Source organism: Atractosteus spatula, chromosome 2 (genome assembly GCF_055471065.1).
Source record: "Atractosteus spatula isolate fAtrSpa1 chromosome 2, fAtrSpa1.hap1, whole genome shotgun sequence".
NCBI lineage: Eukaryota > Metazoa > Chordata > Actinopteri > Semionotiformes > Lepisosteidae > Atractosteus > Atractosteus spatula.
The window spans coordinates 16,600,524-16,623,528 of NC_142707.1; the positions used below are offsets into that span (position 1 = coordinate 16,600,524).

Here is a 23,005-nt window from a genome sequence, read left to right on the forward strand (position 1 = left end):
TAAGTATATGTCCCAGTACTGGGACACCCTTTGTAAAAACATAACTGTTAATGTGAAACTAGACATGAATCTGTACTGATTGTTTGCCACTAATGGAATCTTAGTGTGATCATTAAGTGAGTGGTCATTGCCTGGAGTTTCCAAAGCAATTCCAGTCTTATTTGTCAAAATGAGTCACATTGGCTCATATAGTAGTTATCATGAGATTTTCACATGCAAATCCTAGTCTGGTTAACAATGGAGAAAGAGGAAACCATTTTCTTTGCATGATCAGAAATTCAAAGTGTTCGCACCTACATATGGCTTTACAACATTCCACAAACAGCAAAGGCCCCAACCAGAATGCAAAGCTGTGCATTTCAACATCAAAGAGGGGAAAATAATAAATATGTTTTCTCATAATAAGGGTACTGATAAAACTGTAACATCTGTAATGTGCACACATATACAGTTTAAACAGCACTTGTTTCATAAAACACAGTCTTGTAAAAAATAAGAAAGATATTGAACCATACCATGAAAGTGTATACTAGAAAATCATTTTTTTCTAGTATTCATTGAAAACATCCAGTAAAAAAGATGTCTCATGACGTGATCTAAAGACATGTCAAAAGTATTTGGTTATGTGATGTTAAGATGCTATAGGTCCTTAAAAGTTTTTTTTTGTTTCTCTCCTTATTGAATAAATCTCAGAAGACTACAGAGACCCCACAAAGCAGACTCCAGTTAACAATGTAAATTTGCTCTGATTTAATCTACGTTAGATCTGGAATTGCAACACTTATAATTCAGGCCCTGTTTCAAGTCTCCAAATGGGGCAGCCTTTTCACAGCATCAGACAAAAAGCCCAGCATGTTGAATTTGTTTGATTTTTGTGGCACACAGCAACATCACCATGTGCATCTAATAAAGGGACAAAACAAACAAGCAGTTCAAATCTCTGAATGGCTTTAGAGCCATGTGTTATTGGAAACAAACCACACACACGGGCACACGAGCATCAGAAAACAAATTTGCTCCTGGAAGGATAGGAATCCCTTATGTATGTGACTGCTTCCAACAAAGGGGTTGAGGGCAATTTAGCATTTGTAATTTTGTCATAATAGAGTTTCACAGTATACTCCAAAACCTGAAATATGCATGGGGTTTACCCTATTTAAAAACATTTTTTTTTACCCAGTTGGAATAATTTTAATTAAGGTGACATTTTTGTAAATAAAATAAACAAATGTTTAACACTATTCCCATCATACCTTAAATACCCAAATACTGTACGCCTTTGCCAGACCCAATACCACAGGAAGAATAAAGCATGATAATGACATATACTGTAGATATTTGGAAAAAAATGATTAAGTGAGATGTTTTTCCCTAAAACTGATATAATAAAGTGAAGAATGATCTAGTTAACTAGAAACTGTACAATTCGGCTTATTAAAGACAGAGAATTGTACAATAATTATACGACATATACAGTATATTTTTGAAAAGTAATGAAAAATTGTGTGTGAAAAAATAAAAAAGTGCTTTGGGATTCCTTTTTTAACAATCCTGAAGAATTTTGGACTGAAAACCAGAACAAAGGGTCCTGGTTCCTTTTTTTTAACGTTTTTAAAAGCACACAGCTCATCCTACAGCACCACTGTTATGTGTTAAAAAGTGGCCTAGGTTAGTGGCACTGGCTGTCACCAAAACGCTAACATAATTGTATAATTGCATTAGATATTACATTAATATACAGTATAGGCAGTCAAAGAAACAAAAAGAATAAGCATAAGGAATAAACATCTTTACAACACTCTCAAAACTATTGTGAGCACTCAGAATGTTTACTGAAAACTGCCACATACATTGCATTTTACTCATAGCTGATATTTCCTAGGCTTAGTTCCCAGCTTGATTAAAATCCTTTCCGATTGGGACGTTTTTTTTGCTTTGAAGGCTGTGTGCAGCTCACATTCTATGCGTGGGGAGACTTGCTTTGTTTTTGCAAGCAGAAATAAAGTTAGTGTATGAGCTCATTTACACTGAGTGTGGCTGGCAGTGTTATCTGGAGACAGAAGAGAGGATAGACGCTTGAGAGATGAAAAGCCCAGCACGGTGACAGAAGTCTTTATTAGGCTGGGCAGTAATGGAACATGTGTATGCAGGCTAAAGTGACAGAATCCGAGAGCGTTCAAGGCAAACTGCAACGGTAAACATGCTTTATGTCAGTGGAGCTCAGCTGATGTTTAGTAAGAATCACAATTTCGAGTCTTTTTCACTTAGAAGGAGGGCATTTTTCTAAGAGCTGCCTGCTCCACAATGTTCTGGATGGTGGGCAAAGGACCTGAGGCATAAAAATTATGTTCTTAAATTATGTTTGCTGAAGGAAGCTTTGTGTTTAAGGCAGAGAAGTGAAGTAAAGCACAAGAGGCATCAGACTGGTAAAAATAAAAAATGCCTAACACATGATATGAATTGCTCAAGCTGTTCCGAGTTGTCTTTTAAGTGGCATGTCTGTTAAAGTGTTTACCTGCTATATTGTTATTTTTTTGCCATATTTTCCTTCCTTCCATTTTGTATAAAATGATTTTTGGTTTTAAAAGACTTATTACGATCAGTGCAACTAAAATTAAGTATGTCTGTATGTACTGTATTGTATATAACCGTACAATGAACTAAGCAAAATTAATGGTGCCCACTACATGTAGCACTAAAGGTTTTTGTATGGGGATTTGTAACTAGGATGTCAGAAAACTGTAATGTGTGAAGGTCTTTTTAATGTGTAAAGTTTAATACATGTTATAATCATTTTTTTCTGCTCTACATATTTTTTCTAGGAATTTAGACAATAGAAAAGCCATCTAAATATATAGATAATTGGTTTCTATAACATATTTTCATGTCAAATATATGATTTAAGATTTTATGGCTGTTGGTATTGAGCATATTGGAGGAAAAGAAAGCATATTTAAATACCACCATGGCTATAAAAATATTTGGTAACGTAAAAAGACAAGTTATTTATCATGCTGACTTCACGAGGCATGCTGTGACAGATCTAGATGACATGGAAAAAGATCTCCATTAATGTCTGTAAAATCTCAGAGAAAAAGGTTGAGAAATTAAAATGTTTCCAATACTTTCAGGTTTTTTTTTTGTGCAAAACTCCAATGAAGCCCATTGGCATGTTGTGTGGTCTTTTTTTTCAGAATTACTGAGTAACTCAATAAAGATGTTCATTTTCTAACCCCTTCTCCAACTCTTGAATTGTGCTAGAGACTTTTGTTTGGAATTTCATAATCAAGGACGTTTAAATAATATTATTTCAAAAAATATATTAAGGATGTAAATGGATTTTTTCTTTTACACTGCAAATCATGTTTTGTTATGTGCTGTGTTTTCTGGATTGCAGTACACTGCAAAAGATTTTGTCACAAACCTAAGAGGAAATGTAGCAAAAGTGTTAATAACAAGCACATTGGGGTCTGAACTGAGCCCCAGTGACTCCACTGTCATCCATGTGACCTGTGCGTTCTTTTCTAGAGCCACGTCTGCTTAATTAGCTAATTTTAACACTCAGAATATCCAAGTCACTGATTGCCACGGCCACGGTCCTTGTAAATTTCTGCAGACGCCTTGCGGGATTCCACGACACCTATGAAATTCAAAACAAGCCTTGTAATGTTTTATAGTCATCTGTGGGGTTCCAGTAAAACAGGAGATCATTTAAAATGGAGCGCAAACCTGCATTAATGCTGCCAAACAATAGGCATATCTGCAGGCTTAATTAAAACAGTAAAATGAGTGTCTTGTAATCTTCCAGGGATTTATAAAGGGATGGAATGAATTTCTTTATTTTTTTTTTTCTGTAGCATTGGATAACTGAGTCCTATCACCTCAGGCATTAGTACTGACAAAGAGAGGACATCTATAAAACCTTAGATGGCCATGTTTCTGTTCACATGTGAAAGTAATCAAAAGATAAATTTCAAGCAATAACGGCTATGTTATTTATTATCTTCTAGGAAGGTAATCTGCTGTCTTGCAGCAGCAGAAAGCTGAACTCACTCATGTGAAGACAAGACAAAAGTCTCGTCTTGTGTTCCGACTGGACTGCGAGCTGTATTATGAAGTAGTTCCACATAATGGGCAACTGTGCTTAATGTGTGTCATGTATCAACGTACTGTACATGTAGGGTTCCTTGTGTTCTGGAGAAACTTTACAAATTGTCTTAACTTCAGTGGATGTAGGCTTTTTCATATTTTATAAGGTTGGGAGAAGAAATAAATATATAAAATTTAATAAATCCTGGTGACCTTGTAGAAATTATTTTTGTAATCAACATTAACATACTTTTGTAGTATTAAGGCCCTTTTTACTGTACCTCTGGCTTAGAAATCAAATATTATTCAATAGATTCTGCCTTTTGTATCATCTTGAGAGGAATTTGTGCATTATTAACAAATTGTACTGAAACAGTCCATTTTTTCATGTCACATTTCTAGTGCAGAAATGTGATGAACTGAAATGGACATTTTTGATTAAAATAACATGCATATGCAAATTAGCACAATGCAAGGTTGTTAGAAAAGGCCCAACAACAATTTCATCTGTTGCTTGAGAGAGAAAGCAATGAAAAGTGGCTCTGCTACTCTCCATCGTTTCTCAAGAAAGAATTGATTGTTTGAAATCTACTTACTCTCATATCTGAAGAGGCATTTAAAATGTTTAAATGTGAATTTTGAAAATCTGTATGAAAAAATCACCTTATTTTCACAAACATTTTCTATAAAACTTTTAGAAAGCAAAGTCTTCTCTTGTGCTTCATTTAAAGTTCCATTTTATAATGTGTTTTTGTGAAATATTGGTTGAAATTTATAAGTATTATAGCTATAGTCACAATTTGTGATTACTGAGTGGTATTGCTAGACTTTGAAGATATGACTTCTACTCTGGCTTGGATTGTCTGTAAGAGAGTGCCCAGGCAGTTTAAGGAATGGCACTAACTGCTAGGGAGAACAGAACAGAAATGACACTTTCCAACTCTGACTTAGGTGTCAGAGCTAAATTCTGACTTGGACAACTTAGACTTAGCTTATTATGTTTCAGGTTTACATATTTGTAATTTCTTCAAACTTAATTTAATTAAGACTACAGTTACAGACACAAAACAGCATACAAAAGTATATATTTATAATATCATTCCTCATTTTTGACTACAGCTAAAAAGATTTCACATCATCCTGATATCCTCACTAAAAGGGTATTTGTACAAACAAATATTCCATTGTGTTATTTCCAGCCCAGTGCCAGCACATTCCTTTTCAAGCAATAGCTTCCCCACCAGATATAGCTGGCTTCCATTCTACACTGATATAGCTTATTTGTGTCAACAGGCTGTTACCCTTTCAGAGCACCTGTTAACCACAATGCTAATCCTGTTTGCTTTGCTCTGCTGTAAAAGGAGTAGCTTTGCAAAGGCAGAGGAGTACTGTTCATTCTCCTCAGTATGAGATGGAGAAGTTCTCAGAACCCTGTTTTTCACCCATTTGCACATATGTCTCTTAAGCACTTTTTCTAGGAACACACATGGTTTAGGGACTCTTATCTGACAGTTATGTGTAGCCTGATACCATCTCTGGTACAATTACAGGACTTGGACAGGTTCTTTACTTAAAAACAGTTGACATATTTTCCAAACCACTGTTAAATAAGTATAAAAAAGAAAAAAATAACAGAACAGAAAAGCATTTGAATCTAAAGTTCACGTGCCATTTAGTGCATAAATGTAGTCTCACTGTTTGTACGAGAACAATATAAAATAAAACACAAAACTGTGAATAAACCTGTAATAGGCAGAACAAAATTACCATACATCCAGAATCAGATAACTAGTCTAGCCATAGTGGTTATTCATTTAGCTTTCTCTTAAGTACCTGAACATTAAGTACATCATTCTCAGAATCCCATTCATATAGCATAATGGGTTTTAGTCATTGTAAATGCATCATATGAGGCAATAGAACATTTTACATATACTAGTATATTACTTGTGAAATGTCACAGAAAGATCAGTGTGTGGTCTGCTATAAACTACACTAGGCAGCCACTTTTGAGTTTGTTGGTTGAATACTGTACACAAGACTTTAGGCTGACTGACTGGTCTAAATTGAAGTGCAGTATTAGTAACATGATCACTCTAATAAAAAGCTCATAAATCTTCCCAGTATTAGCCTGTGAACAGATGCAGGCATTGTGGTGAAGGATAAGGTATCACCTTGGGTATAGTTGATGGTATTACAAAGAACGCAATAGCACGATCATAGCTGTGAATTAGCACTGTAAATCTTTCCCCTCATAGTTAGCAATAGGTTTCCAAGTAGATTTAGTTACCAGTGGAGCTTGTTAAAAGGAGCAGTTGTCAATATATGCCAGAGTGTTGTTACATATTTTGTTTCTAGAATTAATCTACTATTTTAGTTATGTGACATCTTTTTAAGACCCCAGCTATTCTCGTAGGTGTGAAGTACATGTGTTTGTGTGTGCCGGTTTCAAAATAAAAACTCGATATGCTCTTTTTAGAACCTTTTAGTGTCATTCAGACATGCTTGCCACTAAATTCATATTTGCTGGCCCTGAAAAGATTTTACAAGATTGACAATTTGCAAGTTCTTACTGAGTTCTTATGGTTTATGCCTTTCGTAGTTATAAAGGGATTTTGAAATATGTTATGACAGCATCACCTTCTTCATAAAAGCAAGACCAATTTAAAGTCACAGAGCATCAGTAAAATTGAAAAGATCAGTATACTTTTTTGTGGACCTACCTACCTACCTCAAGTAATAAATTTAAACAGCCCTTACTTATAATTTATGATGAAGATCGATGATTATTAATGAAATACTTTTCAGTGGAAACATTTATATTTGTAATTTCCCCCACAGGAAAGAAAATATGAACACTTAATTCAGTAAGACAGAAATGTATCAAATACTAAATCAAATGTGAATATTGCTGAAAGTGAGTCTGTTAAATTCTGCTTTAGTAAATTCAGTAGAGATGGTTTTAATTGTATTTGATGTAGACTTTGCCAAAGAAAAGGCACTACTCCACTCCCATCATGGGATCCACATTACAGTGTTATTCTCTACAATATAAAATGAGGCTCAAGCCACCTTTAAGTGGTTTCCAAGGAAACCACCTGTCCCAGGAGAGGTTTGTATAATTAAATTAGTGTTCCTTTGTATGTCAATTAATTAAAAGGATAGATAGGTCTTTAAGCCACTGCTTTCACTTGAACAGGGAGAAAACCACAATTGAATGTGTTTTTACAACCATAGCAGGGCAATAAATAATCCACCCACGTCCCATGCTGCTCATGGTCAAGCCTGAATGTATTGACATCTATCTAACTGATGATGAAAAAAACAAAGAAGGATAAAGAAAAAGGTACTGTACCAAGTGATGCCTGGACATTCCTTGCTGTTGTATTGAATGTCTACCTGCTATCTGCCAAAGGCAGAGAATTGTCAAACTGCTGATGGCACGTGCTGAAGACGTGTTTTACTTTGATTTAAAAAAAAAACAATTACCGTAATTTGTTTGTATCCCTAATGCAATCATCAGTCACAGATTAACCCAGCTCCTTGCCCCACCCTTGTATCATCATTGGACAGTTGAAGACACAAGTCACTCATCCTCCACAATGATAACTGGCAGGCCATTAGCTGCTTTTAACACTGCAGTCCAACTGCACAAAGACAGAAGACGGTGTACATATTTCATTGAAACACATAGAATCAAGTCAACCACAAGGGGTCACTTTTTTTCCATTGTGGCTTACCTAGAACTCACTAAATCCTTGTGATATCTGGCCATTTATAGATAGCCACAGCTTGGGAGTCCAGTCCTAGTCTCTATTATGTATGTCCTATCAAACCTCAAAGTTTACAATAAACAGTTAGTGAAATCAGCTGTTACATTTTGAGAAAGCTGAATCAGCAGTTTATTTTAGTATGATCCATAATGGTTTTTCTATGTTATTGACCCATTTTGTCTGTATGCGTATACAGTATATACGCATCAGCCTTGAAGGGTTTTTATAAAACATTTTTTTTCAAATGGTCAGGATTACAAATGCTAAGTCCTATTCAAACTTTTAACCTTTTATCCTTATTATCCACAAATCAACTTATGTCATCAAAACATGGAATACTTTTAGCTACCAGCAGGTGTGATTTCAAATGCCAGAGACAAAGAGGTTGTAGGTCTCTCTTTACGCAGGGACTCATCAACAGCTGTTTGCATGTCTCCCTGTTTATTTGTGAAAAGCATTTACAGAAGGTGGATAGGGTGTACTGTAGCAACATGTCGATCCGGGGGCCTTCTATTAGTAGATAACACTAATTCTCAGTGAGCAATTAGGGAACATTAAGCAAAATTTTTAATATAATTAAAAAAAAATGTTTTCTGCATTTCAGCCTGTATTACAGATCTAAAGCTTTCAGTGTCAGTAGCAGTAGTAACTCAATTTTTATTGTTTCTTTTGCAGGGGTACGCCTAGACAGAGTACGTGGAGGACGGCAGAAATATAAACGCCGGATAGATGCTGAGAACAGCCCTTATTTGAACCCACAGCTGGCCCTCCCTGCCAAAAAGCCATGTAAGCCATTTTTTTTTCAATTACCGATCATTTAATTTTACTTTTGTTCACACAGTTTTGGAACTGCCAGTGCTTTAATCAATTACAGTGTTACAACACGAGGGACACTTGCATGTATCCCACAAAACAGGAACTTCTATTGTCTGTTCCTTTTCAATCCACATCACAAATAGCAGGGTTACATACAGAGGACTGTCGCAACCCCCAGTGACAACAGAATAAGCTGCTAAATAATCAACCAGCTACAGATGTTCCTGATAAATAGCACATTGTGTGGTGACATGACACTTTGCGTTGCTGATTTACACTAAGTTCTTAGGTTCAATAACAGCTTTGATTGCCAGTGTGTGAGGTGTTTTTCCCCAGGTGCCTTGGTTTCACTCATTTCCTAAAGACATGTAGGATGGGAGGTTTCAGTGTTACCAGAGCATAATGTGAGCAGAGCAAAAACAAAACCATATGAGCATCATTTGCCAATTTTATTTGTAGCCATGCATTAGATGTTCTGATGAACTGAGGACACCCGGCCAAGCAGACACATTTACAAAAGGCTTAGGGTATCTTCATGTGCCATGTAGATCTATAGGAAAGACCTCACACTCTGCACAGGTAAGGTTGCACTCTCACACTCTATATAAAAGAAAAAAACTAAACTAAACCTTATTTCTAGGGGTTTTTTTGCAGATCGATTGGCCCATTTTTGAATATGTTTTATTTGAAGATAGTAAACCTGATTATTGTGGCACAGCAACTGAATACATTGTGTGAGGTTTAGGTATACAGTATGTTGTTTCAAAACGTGATAGGTTGTTAGAAAGCTCCAAAAAAGAACTACCTCAGTTTGGATTATTTTAGTGTATGCCAAAGATTGCTGTGATGAGAAAATACTTTAGAATTCTGTCTACAAACTATAAAGGAGGATTAATGAAATGTAACACAAGTGAAAGGCGTATTCATTTTTCCCCTTACCTAAATATTTCTGTGTGTTACAAAATGAGTGCTTTGTGCATCTCACACAGAGCTTATTAATGGCATAAATCCCTTTTCATTGGCCTAGCAAAATTGCATATCATAGACCTCTTTGCTCGTTAGTCAAATGTGTTATGAAAGTCTTTTAATTTTATTGAATTACCTTTATCCAAAAATAAAAATGAAAAGTAGATGAGGGTATTTTTAAAAAAAGTCATACATAGAGAAAGGGAGTGGAAGTGAATCTCCCATGATCCCTAGTTTAGTGACCCTTGTTTCATGAGAAGAAGACATCCTCTTCGGCAAGATAGGGTTAGTTTACTTTATCTTTAGAACACCCATTATTACAAGAAATTGAAAAATCTTCTTTTACGTAAATAAACTGCTGTAAGCGAGGATTTGTTTTGCCTATAACATTAAGTGATCATTTTGTAAATTCGGGCTGTAAAATATTAAGGGTAATCACATTTGTGACTTCCTTTAAGCAGCTGCATATATATAGTATATTTATATAAAGACGGAAAGCTCAGAATGAATTATATTTTGTGAACATTAGCCTTGATAAAACCTCAGCAAAATCCCCAGCCCCCCTCAGCCCATGGAAGAAAAAAAAAGCTTAATCCGGATTAAATCCAATCTGGCAAAGACATCAAACCCACAATACTGAGCTTCCAAACCGTCTGACTGCTCTGCAGACACAGAGGAGAAATGCAGTGCTTAACAGATTTTGCCCATAAACCCCTTTTTACTTAATGGTAGCTTATTCTCACAGAAGACAATATGCTTTTATGTATAGCATGGGAAAAAAGCAGCAAAGAATGTGCTGTATATACTGTACATAATAATAATCATTTGCTCTATCCCAATGGACCACTCATAGTGGTTTCATTTTGATTGTGCTAAAATTCACTTTGGCAAAGTTGTTTTTGAGTTTATAGCTGCCATCTTTAATTCCTTTAAAATTAAAATATGCTGATTTTTCCTGTTATATTTTATATACTCTTTTTCTTTTTCTTCATATAAAAAACAACACACTTAATGGTGTGATAATTCTTTTGTGACAACTGATTAAAGTAATGAGTCTTGAAGAATGGACATTTTGCTCTCAATGTACAGCTCCCCAAACCTGATTTCCAACACACTGACCATGGGTATTTTTCTGCTAAAAGATATAACAGGCATACAAAACACACCCATGTCAGGCTTCTTCTGTCTCTGCTTTGGCAATGCTGAACACCAGCTAAACTGAAGTCATTTTACAGCAGATACCTCCAACACAGCAAAGACAACGTTCGGTTTTGCAGTGTCTATCACCCCAAACCTTCAATTCCAGAGTGAATTGAAGCCATTCTCAGCCTTGCAGGTTTCTGTCAGCAAACCACAAGTCATCTTTGTTATTGCAGAACAGAGCTTTTTAATCTGCTGATCAGGAGCACATTAGAATCCATGAATTTCTGCTCAACCAAAAACTTAAATGAACCAATAAATTCTTAGACTTTTTTTAGTTCTTTTCATCTCTTAAAAACACTCATTTCAAGATGTTCCTAGAATGCTGCAGGTGCAGTGAAATCTGCATCTACTGTATGTAAGAAATGACATTCTTAATAATCATAGTAATTCAATGGATTAACTTAAAACTTTTTTCAAAACAAGATAATAACTGGGGTAGGCTACACCAGGACCAGCGCTGAAAACCCATGTTGCTATGGCCTTGATTTGCACAATACTAATATTTTGACTTAGGGGTTTATTAATAATCAAATATTTTATTAGGTGTATCTGTCCCAGTCAAAATAATTGCAGGTATGTTGTTGTTTTTAACTGAATTCTATCATTTGAATTTAATTTTTATGACATTATATTGTTCTATTATTTACATCTTTTCTATAGAAACACATTTCGAGGCACACAGTTTAACTGTTCTTCTGGATAAGGGAAGTGAAATAGACAAGCTCCCAATTCATAGCCTGGAAGCCTTTCTTTGAATAACCTGATTGATTATTTACACATGATAAAGGCATTGGAATTGGAAATTGGGTGGCATTGATTCTAATTAGGAAAACATTAAATAAGATTTACTTAGAGATAGCACTCACAGATATTCAGTCCCTTGTGTGATGAGGCAGTACTGATTGATCTAAAACACTTGTTGTTGTGCCTCTGTAAGTGTTTGAATTAAAAAATAATGACTCTATAATGCTTTTTAATTTAGTAATAGCTGGACTCCATGAGTCCAGTCCTGTCTTCAAAACCTGAAGAACATTTTATGTAGTTACACTGCATTGAAGGAAAATGCTAATCTTTTCTTGGTTTTTATTGTTTTATCTAAGAAAACAACATATAGTTTCAGTGTTCTTCAAATCTAAAAAAAATATGAAGCAATGAACTATCTTAGAATGACTCAAATGCAGACTTGAAAGTAGGGTGCAATATCTGTTTATTAGTAAAATATGTTTTGCTGTAATACTGTATGTACCATTAGTGATAATCAGTGCATTATCAGGGATTTCACATATATTAAGGTCTATGTAGCCCCATCACATTTCAGTGCATGGAGTATCAGTATAAAGTTTGAGTTTACCTCAAAATCCATGTAGAGCACATTTCTTAAACATTTACTAGGATAAGACTCCAGGGTCGGAAATAAGAGAACCAGTCATTTTCTGTTCTTACAACTTCTGTCTATGAAATATATTGGGACTTTTATTTGACACATGTTGTGTGAAGTTGCAAAGAATTAAAGCATGTATATAAGTGTGGAAGCATACATATATTTATGCATGCATGCACACATATACAGTATATAGTTATATATATAGTTCTAAGGGCCTGTTAGATTCTCCCGATCTCCTAAGGAACATTTTAGTTAACAAGCGTCTATAACAGATACATAAGTTTATTAAATATTCCCTTGTAAATATGAACCTTTTCATTACCTGTAAATGCACATATGTTTTTCTAATTTGGTTGCTACTTGTGTTTCTTTGAAAAGGTTCTCTTTTTTTATTGCTAGTACTAAACAAAAATGAACCAGCAGAAGATCACAGGGATAAAAATCATACCCCCAAAATAATCGCATATCATTATTTTATTTTGTTATCTTTGTAACAGCTTTCTCTATGGAAAGGATTGTTAATTATGAAAAGAATGTGACTTACATTTTCTTAAGTCGATGGTTAATATATTTCTCTATTAATCTTTTTTTTCGTGCATTTGGGTTGTTGTGTTAATGTGATGGTCTCAGATAGTCACCTTGTCACTTTGACAATAACCATCCAGTTATCCATCTCAGAAATGCTCTGTTGGGTTGAAGAATAAATACAATTCATTTTCTACAATCATTCTAAACTTTTTAATCTATCTTTATAAATATTGCATTAGCTTTTGTTATCATTTACATGCCACTACAAAAAGAGCTTTTCAAATATGCTATCCCACAGAAATATCCACGTATTTGAAATGGTAAACTGTCTTCATGTCTGTCCCTCACAAAAACCTGGTTGACACCACTGTATTTTTTTTTTTGTTCATGTTCAAATACAGTCCCCTTTGGCTGCCTTGCAGATAACAAGATTGTCTCCCATTTGCTGGTGGCTGAGCCAGAGAAGATCTATGCCATGCCAGACCCCACAGTCCCTGACAGTGACATTAAAGCTCTTACCACACTCTGTGACCTGGCAGACAGAGAGCTGGTTGTCAACATCGGATGGGCAAAACATATTCCAGGTAAGAGTGTTCTTTACAATGTATTCTGAAGTCCTCATTAAGAACAAAAATAAAGAAATAAAGATTCTTCTAAATGACATGTCTTGATATTCACACATACAGTTTTCTGTAAATACATATTTGTATTAAATGTAAGTGAATAGATTCTTCAAATGTTTTGCAGTGTGTATCCAAAATACTTTCACTATACAGTAGATATGTACTGTACATTTGGAAAAGCTAAAAAGACACTGTGAAAGTAAACATGAACAGAATTTCAGTTCAGATTAGTAATCAGTATTAATGTCAAAGCCCCCTCAAAGTATTCTCAGATCAGTAAACTTTGTAAAAAATGTAATATAATAGAATATCCTCTACTTTCCAATTTTACAATTCTTGATCATTTAAAGAATTTCTCATTCTCTCATTGTTTCACTGTGCTTTGATTTTACTTGTTTTTTTAATTGATTATTAATCTAAAATTCTTTGGGATTTTTTGGAAGAAGCAAAATCTTGTTTTTAAATTAAAGCTCTCCTTAAATACAGTTATTTCAACCCTTCTAGCATTCTACATTCTAGGTTAAAGAATTAACCTCAGAGAAGCAAGTCACAAAATCTCAGCATCCTGCAGCCATTCTGTATTTCTTCGTTTCTGTAGAGAAAAAATAGGTGTTTTTGTTACTCTACTTAACAAACTTTTTTTAAATTTGATTATGCATAAATTGTTTTGAAAATGGGGGTGGAGAACGTGAATTAATTTGGCATTTAAATCAGCCTTATTTTATATTAAGACAGAAAGACTACATTTGACTGAGATGTGTTCGGAGCCATTTTCTAGTTTTCCCACGATTATCTAGTTTGGCTAAGTTCCAGTGGAGTTTTGGGTGATAGCCAGTTTAAGAATGGCATGCAGGGTCTTAATAGGTTTATTCCCATTGGTATTGCCAATCCCCTCAGCGGCACGAGCTGTGGGATTGAGTGGCTATTTTAGATTCCCAATGCCAGATTCCCCAAGAGCTTTCACTTCAGGTTTAAGCCGAGTCATCTGTAGGCACGGGTGGAAGCCAATAGCTGCCAGCATCAAGAGATAATCAAAGAACTTGATTTGGACAGCTCCACAGTGGAAGATTTACACAATATTTTCTTATACACTATGTTGGTATGACTGCAGGCCTATTTGCTAAACTGTTAAAGCCCGTTTAACTGGATTTAAGCCACTCACTTCAATGACATACTGCACTGAACATATAACTTTACAGTTACTGAATTCTAAAAAAAAAATCTGAACACATGAACTGAACACAACAGTGTGAACACTACCTAGTTTTAAAGAAACAGGCTATTTTGTGAAGTATTGATAACAAAGTGAACCGGCACTGTAAAATAATTTTTAAAATGTACAGGATATATACTGTAGGGTGCCTCTGGGAGCTCTAGTATTTCTCTTGTAGCCTTAATTGAAAGGTGGCAGACATACAGCCTGTGGGCCAGTTCAGGCCCGCCAAGTCCATTTGTGTGGCCCACAAGACAGTTACTGTACATCCAGAGCTATTGACAAGGTTTCAATTCATTTGGTCTGAGCCTGCAAAGCCCTTACAAGAAGGCACCCTTGGTGATACTACTGCCACAGTCTCATATACACATTGCTCCCTGTGGTTCTCTATCTCTATCTCCAGTTCTCATCTGCATCTACAGATTTAGTTTGACAGGGGCATGTCTTACGAAAATGATGGGGAAAAAATAGACACCATGACACCTGTGTGCAGACTTTCTCCTCCAAATTCTAGAGTGGCCACAGTGAATGAATCAATCACCAAAGGTCTCACTGAAATTCTACCTAGTGTGTTTTGTTTTTCTCAAAAGGAGATTTTTGAACATAGAGATTAGGGCTCTGTGTTTGTAATTTTGAAGAAAAGAAAAATAAAATTCTGTGGTTCAAGAGAAGTGGAGACTTGTAGAATTGAATGGAAGGTCACCATGATTGCTTTAAACAAGGTTTTCAAAGAGCAATCGCAAAAAGTGTAGTAGTGGCTTTTTTACTGTTTCTGTATTGCCAATATCTTTTGATATCACCAATATCTGGTGTCCAACATTTTTGTCAAATTTTTGTCACGTCTCTTTAACCTTGTCTTTTGCAAATTCTGATCGTCAGCTAAAAACACAAACTCTGCTAATTATGAAACAAGGCAAGATGCTTCTCACTTATCATCACAAGCACAGTGTTAGTCTTATCAGTCCCTCAAGCAGAGTTTACAGGTGATCCAAATCAATAATCCCAAAGCCTATATAACTCACATTTCAGACATGCAGTTGATATACATGCACACGTATCCCTTGGTTTGCAAAGGTAATTCTTTCCTCAAAATCAGTAATATGAAATTTTGCATAATGAAAATAAAATTCCCATTACTTTATATATAAAAAGCTCATATCCCATTTACTAGGTCTAGAAAATCACGCACTATTACTTCCTTTCAAGACTACTGAAATTTTAAAAATAAGAACAATATTACACACTTATGTTAATTAGCCAATTTAAATAAGTTCAGTAGCTAACAAGGCAGAATTTGTAAAACTTGTAAAATAGGTGCAGTGGAGTTGTTGAACACAATGCAAATGTCTATTGACCACTCACAATCACACTTTTTCAGTCCTGTCTATCACTTCATATTTTAAAATCAGGAGAAATACTTCCCTTATTTCCTTTGCTTTTTAATGCCTAATGCAATGGCAACATCCTTTGCTGATATGATATTAAAATAAGGAGTATATTCGGTAATTAAAACCACTAAGTAAATAGTACATTAACCACAACTATTATTTAAAATATCACAGCTAATAATGCTAAACAGCATCACATACTCAGAGGTAATGAGTAAGCTTTACTAAATTGTTATCTAATAAAGATACAATGATTGCACTTCAAAAGGTAGTACAGTATTACATTCCAAAATACCAAAAATTCAAAATACTGCTACTCAAATACTGTATATTCAGGTTCTGTATTTAGTACTGTATTCGTCACCTCTTTAAATAACTTTCACCAATCTGTGCTAATTGTATAAAAGAGTGGTGATACTGAAGTTGTAGGAGTTGTAGGGGGCATTAATTGATCTATATGATAACATTCTTTTTCATTTCAATCATAATTGTGATTTCTGCTCAAAGATGGCACAAGTATGGTGATGAAAGTCTTATATGTAATAAGGGATTTTCAGTTGACCAAAGGAAAGGGCGAGTCATCTAAGGGAAAGTGAAACAAAACAAGACTTTCCTGGCACAAAGTATATCAGACAGTTCAGCCTGTGATCTTTATTGATTTTAAGTGAAAGACTGTCCCTCCTCCTCTTTACCTTCAGTGAAACTATTCAGTCCAAGTTGCATAACTTGTCTCCCCCCAAAACTAGTTTGTCTCCATGCTCTATATGGTACAGTAATTTCTTAATCAAATTGATGAAGCCCCCTTTCCCAGAGAGAACTGAAACCAATTTATTGGTCATGATACGGCAGCTATGTTGCTAACAGTCGTAACAAACTGTCAGGCACTCGCAGAGGAGCTAATTTGAAGTCATTAGGTGTGCAGCGTTCGGGCAACAATTTGTTACAGTGGTTAGGAGCACTGCTGACATTTCTGAGCGCATTCGCTTAAGATCAGTTCTAGCTGAGACCAGGCAAATTGTAAACTAATTTAAACATCACTCAGCATTACTGTGGCTTGTGTGTCTGAAACCATTGGATAATGAACCAGTCTGTGTTTTGCTGAATGAAGTTAAAACTGCTCTCAGTTTATGAAGCTTAGCCAAAATCAGGATTCAGAAAAAAAATACTTCACAGTGTAGTTTTTAATAACATATAGGCCTATAGTTTCATATTAGTAATTTACATGGATTAACTTCAAACATTTTATTTTGACAGTCCAAATTTTTAGCAAACAAATATACTTACTGGATACTTTTCTTTATCAAAAAGGTAAATTCTGATGTCATAGTGTTATTGTAGCTTGGCACCATGCTGTTCTTTATTAAATTTAGTTATCATTAATCCTAAAAGAAATGTAGCATTATAAATGCTAGCTTTATTATAGTTAGTACAGTAATAAACTGTTTCAACATGACATTTCTTTTGAACATTGTAAAACACAGTGCTTCAAAGACTTTGGGATGTTCAGGCAAGAGATTCCCTATATTTAAGGAGTACAACTTCCACTTCAATCTACATAATGTAGAAAACATGATAGCATTAAACGGAGGATTCCAATTCAGTAAATTAAAGCATTCTGTCGTATTTTTTGTGGTATTTTGTTGTAATTTTGTGGTAATTAGTAGCAATGTATATGTGGTGTTGTTGGGGGGTAGGTTTGAGCAAGGGGGGGGAAGCAAATTATAAGGAAAGGAGAAAGAAGACATTCAGAATACACTGAACCAATGTTGTTAAATAAAAATAAATGAGAAAGCACTGTTATGGAATTCTGACAAGCCTTATCTATGAGCAGGAAGTCACAATGGCAGCAGACAGCACTTGACTTTTGTTAAAGGAACAAGCAGGTACAAGAATGGACAGTGGTGCCCTAATAGTCCCTTTTTAGCATGACAGGGTCCCTACTATTAGCATCCTTTTATACTCCTGGAAATTGCTAAGGCTTCTCCCATTCTAGCTCCTATCTTCTGGACTCTTTCTTTATTTCTCTTTCAATTTTCGTCTGCGCTTGGATAAGCGCATGCTAACACAATATGATTGAGCTGTAAAATGGAACCCTGTCGCCTCTAATCTCTTTTATGTAGATACTAAGGTACTTCCACACTCCACTTCATTCTCTCTCTCTCTCTCCCTCACTCGGCTTCTATTGTCAGGCAGGCACATGCAGAATGAGCTCTGGAGCAGTAGAGACTCGGTCAAATATTAGAGCTAGGTTTCACGGGGGCGTGATAAGGCGATTATCGGCTCAGTGGTCAGACGTATTGTTGTTCTGTGTGTCGGATTAGAATATTCGCATGGAACCTCGTTAACAAAATGCTGGAGGTGCTTACTCAGGCTCTGTGCTCCCTAGCCGCCTCATCTCCTGCTTGATTGAGGTGTCACCCTTATTGGCTGACCTGTATATATAGGCTTATTCAACTGGGCTTGGAGGGCACAACTGGAATTAAAGGAAATTGTACTGCTTCTAACGCTTAGGGCTACAGAAGCAGAAACCATCTTTAGTTGTTTTTTTGGGGGGGTTTTCAAAGCTGAAGGGATAGGAAGCTATGACGTCAGTGGCTCATTCAGAGAGAGGTTGTAGCTTACTTAGAATGGACATTAATGTTAAAAGTTGATGAACATTAATGTTAAAAGACAAAATATAGTACACTACTACAATAGTAAAGTATGATCTTAAATTAGAGTTAATGACAATAAACTATAGGGAACATCAAAGTACATATGGTGGTCATGCAACAGTGTCAGTGCTGCATCTAAATTAATACTGATTTCACTGTAGTTGCTATGATATAAACATGCGTTATTCATAATTTCTGTTACTATATATGTTAGTACTTTCAAGTTGTTTACTAAGTTAATTGCGTGAATTTGAATAGGTGAAAGTAATAAAAATGGTGCTACGTTCGGTAGGATTTTGTGATCCACTGTATATATTTTTGCCGAGAGACTAGTTTTAATATGTTCCTTTTATTTTCCGGGAAAGCCTGGATTTGCTGGCTGGATGGCCATATGGCAACTGGAGCCAAATCTAGCTTTGTCACGTCTCTCAGTCCCTGGCCTGCTCCTATCCATTTGAGCCAATCTCCAAATGAGTGCTTGTCTGTCACCACACTAGTTCTGACACCCTGGAAATATTGATTAATAGTTGCTTTAAGCTCCTTTTAGCAAATCAGATTTTCACTTTTAGCACAGATTTCACTCCTGATACATTCAGCAAAGTGAAGCACAGTAAATTAACAGTGACACTCAGGGAAAATGGCTGACAAAACGGAGCATTGGAATGGAGAATGAAATGTAAATTCTGTGCCATCGTGAAGAAGGCAATTTTTATGCTGTGTATGGATGGATATTTTATTAAAATGCAAACAGTATGTTTTACTTGGCTGTGGTTACTTTAAATTATTTCAGTAGCATATTTAGATACACTCTAATGTATTTATATGTATTTAAAATGATACAGTATGTACTCCTTTAGATTTGCCAGAATTAGCATTTAGTATTGCTTTAAGCCGAAAACTGGAAGCTATTGGATACTGGATAGTTATTGTGTTATGCTGGGAATGCACTGTGCCTGGAAGTGAGATTCAGCAGTGATGTAGAAAATAATATGTACATATTTTTTAAGTATTTTTAATTACTTTTTAAACTCTTTTGTTTCCTGAGTCATGTTAACTGTTTTCATGTTCACGTGATCTCATTTTAGAGCATTGTTTCATATACAGGTGTCTAAACACATTTTGAGTGGTGAAAGGTGTTCATCAGAATCTTAAATATTATTTCATCTCTACCTTGCACTATTTGTACCAACATAAGATATTTAATTACATATTTTAATTTTGTATATTGAACAATGTAATTTTGTTTATGAGATTTTTAATATAGTTATGTGAAAATATATACTATATATTATATATACTGTACATATAGTAATAGCAATCTAAACTATAAATACAAGGCATTGTACTGTATTGTAAATGAACAGCAACGATATATTATACTAGGCTCTTCTTATTAAATAGTGCTCTAAAAAAGAAAGAAATGCAGTATTACATTTTTTACATTTATTACATAGTTCATTTGATGCTAGAAAATGATTCCAGTCTGTACTATACAGCATGCCTGTTAGCATTAAAGTAGAGCTTTCAATAAAGGAATAAAAAAGTCAGGCCATCACACAATGGTTAATTTAAAACTGCCCTGCTTTTAATTACATACCATGATGACTAGCAGATCATTAAAAATAAATAAATCAGGTAATAGGGTCTGTTTGGGATCTCTGAGAAGATGAGCAAAGGATATAAATAACATTGTTTTTCTCGTACTGTTTGAGGCCAAACATATAGCTCTCTTTAAAGTAAATTAATTCCTTATTGGCCTAACCCCTAACCCAACAGAAACTGTCAGAAAAAAAAATAATTATAGCTAATAAAAGATTTTTCATTGCTCAAACCTCCGTTAGCTCATTATAATAAACCATGTTGTCGTGATGGCTGGGGTACAGAATGCTCCTTTTTAAAGGTTTGTACTGGATCAAGTGATCTCTTATTATTTAACAAGTTATATGCTAATATAGTGTAAGAAAAAAAACAAAGTTTTATCTACATCTAATTATAATCCTACATTGCAGGAGAGAATGAGAAACAAGGTCTGAAATTAGCATGTAGAACACATATCAGTTTAGGTAAATAATGCTCAATATACTGTTTGCCTACAAAGGACTCTTTTCCTTGATGCATACTGGTTATATGATCATGTAGCTCATATACTGTACTCTAGCACATTGCTCATCTCTAGCTCAGAGGATGACTAAACAGGGATTCTCTGTTCATACAGTAGTTACCTGTAGGGTGAGAGTGATTGGCCTGCTTTCGCTTTTATTTCCTGAACCTTAGCCAAGGTAAGGGATATCCCACTAATCTCTGGTGCACTCCTTCGCCTGATCCTGTCCCACCCCCACCCTCACCAGCAGCTCAGGTAGAGTTTCACAGATGCTTAACCTACATTGGAAGGGGGGATTAATTACCTGGAGAGAAGCTCACCAAAGCAAGTCAGCATGTTTTGGCTCAGATCACACACTGACCTGGGTACCAGGAAACCTTGAGCAAGCATGGAGTACAGAGAAGTGAGAAAGAGTTGTGGCTGCTAGGTGATAATGGCCAGCTTTACTTGAATCTGACAAGTCCCAGTCAGCAGTTTTGTACAGGTCTAGTTTAATCCTTCCCCAGTATCAGGTACATCATGCTACCATTTTGTCACCTCCTGTTTATGTCGATAACATCAAAGCTCTTTTGTCTGATGCTTTAGTTGAAAAAAAAACAGTAGTATTTTTTTTTCTTAGCAATGCACTTTTTATTTAAATTGCTTTTATTTCTTTCAGTTTATAATGGCGGATGTTAACCCAACACACACATTGAGAAATTATTGCCAAGCCAATGGTCCCAAAGGGTGTGGCAAAATACATTATACAGAACATGAAGGGTCATCTAAGGTTCCTCTAGTTTTCCCTATATTCTTTTTAAAAAAACGAAGCAGCAACAGAGATATGTTTATTAAGTTATTAAACATTAATATATTTATCAGAAATGAGAGCTTTCAAATTCACAGCCAGAAACTGTATGTCATGTTTTACTTATAATAAAACAAGAGATTACCTTTATGATGGTCAAGCTCAAATTCCCTGTGTTTTAGTGAAAAATATTTCTATTCAACACTTGTTGTCTTTTGCTAGGAGTCTTCTTGTTGTCTCTTTTGCTTGTGTATTTTACAGCTTAAAATTATACAGTGCTAATTTTTAGAATTGTGGAGCAAAATGTTTAAAGATTCTTTGTTTAAATTGCTCTGATGTTTTAAATCAGAGCCTAAATGATCAATAAGGTAAATTATTGATTAATTAATTGTTAAACCAGAAGTTTGTGTACTACATTCCAGTTTTATCCTGTTATGTAGTTAGTATGTAGTCCTATTGTGTAGTTTTGTATACATTCCAGGATAAAACAAGACAAACAATTATGTAGTGAAAGAAAGAAAGTGAAAGTGAAAGAATATGTAGAATATATTGTGTGCTCTGTGGGCACCACAGAAAAAGCTATGAAATAACAAGGCATTATATGCATGAGTAACAAGCATAATAACATTGCTGGTTATAGCATTCCTGTGTAATGACAATGCAGGAGCAGACACAATCTTGAGAGACTACCTGGTAGTAAACCAACCTGACAAAGTTAGACATCCTCAGAGGGCATCTGCCTCTATGCTTCCTGACAGCTGTGCAGAGTTGTTCATCTAGGGTGTTTATGGGGGAGAGCTCTAACTGTCATGCCAGAGATAGGCCTGGTCACAGCAGATAAGGGTTAAAGCACCATGCCTCGTCTTCACTCTGCATGTGGGCCAGTTTCCTTGCAGCTGGCAGAGAAAGTTGAGGACGACATGTGCCTTACGCTTTGTGTCATGTGCATTTGTTTGAGGCGACATCTATTTCAGCTAGCTTCACATACAGTGTGTGGAGGACTCCTGACTCCCAGCTGAGATTCCATGAGCAAAACAGGCAGGAAGGAAATAAGATTGCATTGCATTATTATCCAGGTATAACAAGCTACTACTTTTGATGTTAGGAATCTGTCTGTGCAGATTGTCTCTAAATAATAAACCAAATTTGAAATATGTCCAGTGCTTGTTGGGTACACATTTGTGATAATCTATACCAGGCAAGCTCATAGATGTACTGTACTATTACTTATCAATCAATGATAATTCAGATCATAGTTTTGGTTTAGTATTCAATAACTCATTTCAGTCAATTACACAGTACATAATGATTAGTTTTTCAGATCCTTTCTGGTCCTGTAGTATCATGTAGTCCCATGAAAGAATTCTGATGTTCTAGAAGTAGTGGCATTTTTTTAATAGTAAATTGTTTATATCATATACCCATCCATTTTAGAATCGACAAATCTTTACAGTACATCTTGGCTCATTTCAACAAGTCC

General features: G+C 35.4%; 1 protein-coding gene across 9 annotated transcripts in view; it reads left to right on the forward strand.

Annotated features, from left to right (window-relative positions):
* esrrga (estrogen-related receptor gamma a) overlaps positions 1-23,005 on the forward strand; it is a 247,600-nt gene that overhangs the window by 202,154 nt on the left and 22,441 nt on the right. For 5 of the 9 annotated variants that reach the window (XM_088932948.1, XM_088932939.1, XM_088932906.1 and 2 more), the window contains exons 4-5: positions 8,538-8,648; positions 13,161-13,343. In XM_088932948.1, coding sequence (XP_088789074.1) covers positions 8,538-8,648; positions 13,161-13,343 — 294 coding nt within the window. The remainder of the gene's footprint in view (positions 1-8,537; positions 8,649-13,160; positions 13,344-23,005) is intronic. The other 4 variants (XM_088932967.1, XM_088932914.1, XM_088932975.1 and 1 more) reach the window with 1 other exon arrangement.